The sequence below is a fragment of the Hipposideros armiger genome, unplaced genomic scaffold (genome assembly GCF_001890085.2).
Source record: "Hipposideros armiger isolate ML-2016 unplaced genomic scaffold, ASM189008v1 scaffold_548, whole genome shotgun sequence".
NCBI classification, from domain to species: Eukaryota; Metazoa; Chordata; class Mammalia; order Chiroptera; family Hipposideridae; genus Hipposideros; species Hipposideros armiger.
The window spans coordinates 130,759-138,131 of NW_017731898.1; the positions used below are offsets into that span (position 1 = coordinate 130,759).

General features: G+C 32.6%; 1 protein-coding gene across 1 annotated transcript; it reads left to right on the forward strand.

The window, feature by feature from the left end:
* The first annotated feature begins 789 nt into the window (after positions 1-789).
* Positions 790-1,725, forward strand: LOC109396851 (olfactory receptor 6C2-like). The gene has a single exon (XM_019669004.1). It carries the CDS (start codon positions 790-792, stop codon positions 1,723-1,725), a length of 936 nt encoding a protein of 311 aa, XP_019524549.1.
* Positions 1,726-7,373: the final 5,648 nt, after the last annotated feature.

The following is a 7,373-nucleotide window of genomic DNA, read 5'->3' on the forward strand; positions in this document are numbered from 1 at the left end:
CACAATAAGTTAAACAATGAAATGAATCTTCTCATAAAACAAATAAACTAGGTACACAGGGGAAAATATTTTCTATTAATTGATGTCAGTGAATATCAACAGTTGGTATATTGATTATATATTAGAAATATCTGAATCCTTACTAACGTAGCATCAATGAAGATAAAATAATTCATTGACCAGAAGATGTGGGAGAGAAAAGAAGACAGCACCACTTATGTCAGCAGAAAAGATAACACATATTCAGTAAAGGTAATGCACATATTCAGAAAAAAATGGTGGAGTCTGCAGCAGGGGGGCAAGACATAGTGCTTAAGGTTGTTCATAAAAATTAAGCACACTTAACCTAAAAACACATCAACAAAATTTTCTTTTTGAACAAAGACCTCAAGTTTTGCTCTAGTGTTTGTATAGTACCCAAGTTATATTAGCACTGTTTTTTTAAAAGACCCAAATGTCAAGAAAAGACATGAAAAGAAGGATGAAACTATGTGATTTGTTTCTGAATAGGGAAGAATTCTTGAAAACCAAGACATTATTGCTACCCACAAAATTCACCTCCTTAGCCATCTATTTAATCACATGGGGAATTCCTAAGCACAGGATAGACATAAAATGTAAATACTATATCTATATACATATATATATACATATATATGTTTGTGTGTAATATTATATAAAATGAAATATAAATGTTTTGATGCATTAAATTTTAGAACAGTTAAAATAATCTATGAGAGAATTTCTTTGACTATCACATACAGATTGGAGGGAAGTCAGAAGTCAGTGATGAGAAACGGAACAGTAACAACATTCATTCTGCTGGGACTGACAGATGACCCTCAGCTGCAGGTTCTCATTTTTATCTTTCTACTTCTCACCTACACACTGAGTGTAACTGGAAATCTGACCATCATCACACTCACCTTTATGGATTCCCACCTTAAAACACCCATGTACTTTTTCTTAAAAAATTTCTCCTTCTTGGAGATTTCATTCACATCTGCCTGTATTCCCAGATACTTGTATAGCATAGCAACAGGTGACAAGGTCATTACCTATAAAGCCTGTGTTATCCAAGTATTTTTTACTGACCTCTGTGGAGTAACAGAATTTTTTCTGCTGGCCGCCATGTCCTATGACCGCTATGTGGCCATCTGCAAACCCCTTCATTATGTGATCATCATGAGCAGTAGGGTCTGCAGGATTCTCATCATCTGTTGTTGGATGGCTGGTTTATGTATAATAATCCCACCACTTAGCCTGGGTTTAAATCTCATATTTTGTGACTCTAATATAATTGATCATTTTGGCTGTGATGCATTTCCCTTAGTGAAAATATCATGCTCAGACACATGGTTCATGGAACAGACAGTTATAATCTGTGCTGTGCTAACTCTAAATATGACTCTTACTTGTGTAGTTCTGTCATATGCTTACATCATCAAGACAATTTTTAGATTCCCTTCTGTTCAGCAAAGGAAAAAGGCCTTTTCCACCTGTTCTTCCCACATGATTGTGGTTTCCATCACCTATGGCACATGCATTTTCATCTATATGAATCCTGCAGCAAAGGAAGAGGTGACCATTAATAAAGTGGTTTCACTGCTCATTTCTTCCATTTCACCTACATTGAACCCATTTATTTACACCTTGAGAAACAATCAAGTTAAGAAAGCCTTCAAGGATTCAATCAAAAGAATTGCCTTGCTCTCAACTAAGTAAAAGAAAATATTTTTTTTTAAGATTTTTTTTATTGGGGAATTGGGGGGATGGGAACAGTGCTGGGGGATTGGGGAAGGGGAACAGACAAGCTGCTGTCGTTTTGTTCTTCAGTCTAGTTGTGGAGGACGTTGCTTCACTGGCCCAAGTTGGCACCATCATTGCGCTCTTCCCGGGTGAGGCACATCAGTCGCCGGCTTCTGGACGGCCGCTCACTGCGGCGGCTGGCCGCTCACGCTGGCTGCTGGCTACACACGGTAGCCCATGGCAACCCACTGCCACAGGGACTGCAGCCTACGCTGTCGCCAGCGACTCACGGCAGCCCAGCTCCAGGTTGAGCTGTTGTTCAGCATCTTAGCTGTGGAGGGCAGTGTTCACTGGCCCTCATATGTGGGATCCGAACCGGGGCCCTCTGGCATCCCAAGCGAGTTCTTAACCATCGCGCCACTCGGCCGGCCCCAGAAAATATTTTTAAAATATCTCAAAAACAAGAATAAATTTTAATTTTGAAGTTTATAATTTTGTTTTTTAATAATATATACTTGAGTTAATTAATTTTCTCAACACTACTTTAACCTAGCTTCCACTGAGCCCTGCTCAAGCCACCTTTGTATCTTCATTTTTCAAACCAATATCTCAGTTTTGCGTGTCAATTAAAAAATCATTTTGAAAAGAATCTAACTTCATAATACTATTTGAATATATATATATATATACATATATATATACATATATATAAAATGTCATTACTCAGGAAAATACAGGGTAAAATTCTCTATAACTCTACTCAAATATACACAACAGTGATACCTAAACACATGTAACAAGAGTAGCTCTATGTAAAATGTCTAAAATAAATGAATAGTAGCATAATTTAAAATACATGTGACAGAAAATAACACTTCCAATATTTAGAAAATAGAGGGAAATATTATTGATGCAAACACACAGAAACACTAAATAGAATTTAATAAATATTCTTCTGAATCTATAGCTAGAGTTATTGTAAAGTTGTAAATAGGAGGTGTCAGAAATAAAGATTCAACTAAAAGTAGAACGATAATCTATAAAATAACTTGTGGATGCTCAGGAAATCATAGACTGGGATAGTAGAAGGTTATATTACAGATCACAAAGGTTTAGGTTTAAAGTCTCAGGATTAGTGTAGTGAGAGCACTTGGGATGATGCAATAGCTGCATATTCAATGAAAGTTTGAATTAGAAAACTGTGGTCATGTTCACAGAAAGATTTCATTTTTATCTAAAAAATATTGTCTGCTATTTATGGAGCTATGAATCAAAGGAAAAACATTCTCCATGTACTTGATAGCTTTTGCCTACATTTAACACAAATTAAGCTTTATACTCCAAATCCTGCCATAATAATCTAAATTATTAGGTGGAAGAATAGAAAAATCCACACAAATATAATTCCTTGTAGATTAAGGTATTCACATCAAATTAACTATTTGGAAAGCCATGAAATGCAGACATATCATTGCAAATTATTTGGACCACTGAAAAAGCTGTGGCCAGAAGGAACTCTTAAATGTTTACAAAAATGTAAACCAGCCCAAAACAGAGGAACTTATCCTAATAAATTTGAAAAAAATTAAAAACAAACAAAAGTAAATGTTAAATGTAACTTATTATGGGTAGAAAATGAAATCAATTAAATAAGTTAAAGAAATTCAAATTCCAGTTATGTGAAAAGTTCAACACCATAGGTAAACTCCCATCCCAGTGAATATGATGAGTAAAAAACAGAAATGCTCAATATTTTATTGGAAAATATTAGACATGCAATAACATAAGAAAAAATAATCAAGATAAATATGGGAAAAATAAATAAAACTATGGCTTTGATTGATTTTAAAGTCCTATTTTATTCACATTTTGCTTTTCTGAAATAAAGATACATCTTACAGTGGATGGCGTCTACCATTATTCATAGTTTAATTGGCAGCATTGTTTTTTCAATAGTGATAGTATAATTATGTTTTACAATTGATGATGTATTAAAATTTATGAAATTTGGCATATATTTTCTTTTATCCTGAGGACATTCTTACACATCCAGAAAATTCAAAAAACTTTAAAAGGAAACTAATGGAATTAATAAGGGAAGTTGGTATTCTAATGGAAAAAAATGGGAAATCAGTAGACTATAATAGCAATGAGCAACAGGAAATCAATGAGCAAATATTATTTTAGTCATAATAGTCATAAAAATTTAATTACCAAGAGGATAAATTTAACATAAAAATACAGTGTATAAATAAAGTGTAAAATCTCTTTTAAAAATATAAAATATAATTAGAACAAAAAAGGCAATTGATATTCTTGGTTGTAAATTTTTAATATGAGCATGTGTATATGGGTCTATATAAATTATTTATGTATTGTAGAAACATTTATTTATTTATTTATTTATTTATTTGTATGTAATCACTAAGCACATAGACTATTAAAGGAAGATATAACGCAGGGTATCTGAAACAGAAACTAAATGATGTAATCAGAAAAAAAGAATGGGTAGAATGAGACCCAAAAAAAACCAAAATGAAATATTGATCATACAATCCCACCTATATGTGAGGGTTTGGGTATATATACGTATATTTAGATGTAAAGAAAGAAACAGTTTTTTTCCAAATAGATTTCCATCTACAAAACAATAGAATATCAAATGTCTGTTGCCACATCAAAAAAATTATGTTCAGGCTTATTTTGTTAATACTAGTTTGGTAAAAATAAAACATGCAAAAAAGGGAACTCCTTTGAATGTGTAAATGTTACATATTATACAATGGAATATTAGTCAGCCATAAAAATGCAAGGATATCATGTCATTTGCTATAACATGGATAGACCTTGAGGACATTACGCTAAGTAGAATAAGTCAGACAGAGAAAGACAAGTATGTATGATCTCACATATATGTGGAATCTAACACAAAGCAAAACAAAAACCCAACCTCATAGAAAAAGCAAGCAAAAGGAAGGAAATAAAAAGATTAGTGAAAATCAGAGGGATAGTAGACTGGGAGGGGGGGTTGTCATTTTGTAAGGGGGTATAAATGTCAATCATCATGTTGTTTTAGACACCTGAAACTAATAATTAAAATAAAGAAAAAAAATGTTAGTGGAACTAAATGAAATAGAAAAATATTACAGAAAAATCAATCCAAAGTTGGTTATTTGAAAATATCAACAAATTTGAAAAATATTGAGTTGCATTGAACAAGATAAAGAGAGAAGAATCAAATTACTAAAATTAGGAAGAAAAAAGAAGATATCACTAAACCTTACAACAATAAAAAGAACTATAAGGAAATACTGAAAACAACTATAAACCTATTAGGTAATCTAGATGAAATGGACAAATTCTTAGAAAAACAGAAACATCAAACTTGACTCAAGAAGCAATAGAAATCTTAATAGATTTTTAACAGGTGGATGTATTGAATTAGTAATAAAAAAACTTGTCATAAAGCAAGCCTAAGGCCTAGATGTCTTCCATGATAAATCTTGTCAAATGTTTACATTTACTGGCCTTTCACAAACACCTGGAGAAAATAGAAGAGCAAACACTTCCCAATTCATTCAAGGAGACTAATATTACCATGATACCAAAACCTGACACACACATTGCAAGTAAAAAAAAACTATAGGCCTTATGAATATATATCCCTTATGAATATAGATATGAATATCATCTAAAAAATACTTGTAAACCAATTCCAGGAATCTTTTGTTAACAAACAACTTTGCTGCAGATTTGACAAATAAACAAGTATCAAATTTGCAATTAGAAAAACCTCACTCTAAGAGAAGACAGTTCAGAACATCAACTCTTCCAAAGCTATTGGAAGTTTCTCTGTACTAGCATTTCTTTTCAGTGACGAAGAATAAAAGAAAATATTTCCTGGACTTATGGCAACACATCTATCTTAAAGAAGTTTATGCAACTGATTGAAGATAGAAACTCAAGTCATTCAAGGCTTCTGTAACCGTAGGTATAAATTCAATCAGTACTGAGCCGAAATTCTCATGCAAGTGGTCAACATTACATTAATTTTCAAATGTGTAGCTGTAAGAATAATTGTAGTTAAACAACTCATTGAGGGAGGCTATAATTAACTGCTAGAAGTATAAATATATTTTGTATCTTTTCAGTTATATTCTATTTTGATGAAATTGGGTCATATTTGTCTCCAAGAAATGGATTTCCCTTGACTGTATAAAACTGAGAGATTTGAGTTTTAATATGAATATTAATTAAATGTGATTTTTAGAATATATTATTCTTGAATAGTTTGTATTCATTGATGTGATAATTTTTACACAATAATAGGTAGGAAGTCATCTAAAGGTAGTATAACTTGAGGGACATAAAGTAGCAATACCCACCAACAAAAAAAATTGATTGACAACTTGCCTTACATTGCATCATCTCATTAGAAATCAAAATTTTTAAATCTTTTATGCATACTATAAACAGTAATCAGTCAATAATAATCCAGATAAATTCATTAGTCAACACCTGTATTGTAATATAACAGTTCTCATGGAAGCACAGTTTTTTTGTTTTGTTTTGTTTTTGTGTTCCAATAAAATTTTATTTATGGATACTGAAATTTGAATTTCATTTTTTTTCACATGTCACAACATTATGCATCTTTTGGGCTTTTCCCGACTACTTAAAATTAAAACCATACTTAGACATTAGCACCTAAAAAAATGAAAGACTTAGGAATAAATCTAATTTATGAACAAGATCTATATAAGGAAAATTATAAAACTCTGATAGAAGAAACCAAAGAAGAAGTAAAGAAATGGAGAAATTTCCCACATTCATGGATAGGAAGACACTCAATATTGCTAAGAAGTCAGGTCTTCCCAGCTTGATCACTGCAATCCTAATCATAATCCCCGTAAGTTATTTTGTGGGTACCAACAAACCAATTCTAAAGTTTATATGGAGACACGAGACCCAGAAGAGCCAACACACTACCGAAGGAGAACAAAGTGAAAGGACTGACGCCACCCGACCTCAAGACCCACTGCAAGGCCACAGCAATCAAGACAGTGCAGTATTGTTGAAAGCGTAGACAATAGATCAGTGGAACAGAATAGAGACCCACATAAATTTTGTCAACTGATCTTTGACAAAGTAACAAAAGCAATATAATGGAGCAAAGATAGTCCCTTCAACACATGATGCTGGAATAACTGAACATCTACATGAAAAAAATTAAGCCAGACACAGACCCTGCATCCGTCACAAAAAATTAACTCAGAATGGATCACAGACCCAAACGTAAAATGTAAAACCACAAAACTCCTAGAAGATAACACAGGAGGAAACCTAGTTGGTCTTGGGTGTGGTGATGACTTTCTAGATATGACACCAGAGGCACAACCCATGAAAGAAATAATTGATAAGCTGGACTTTGTTAAAATTAAAAACTCTCCAAAATTCAATGTTGAGAGAATGAGAATACAAGCTATAGACTGGAGAAAACATTTGCAAAAGACGCCTCTTACAAAACTTACCATACAATTCAGAAATCACACTCCTTGGTATTTATCAAAGGGAGATGAAAACTTCACATCCACAAAAAAAAACAACTTGTATATGGATGTTTA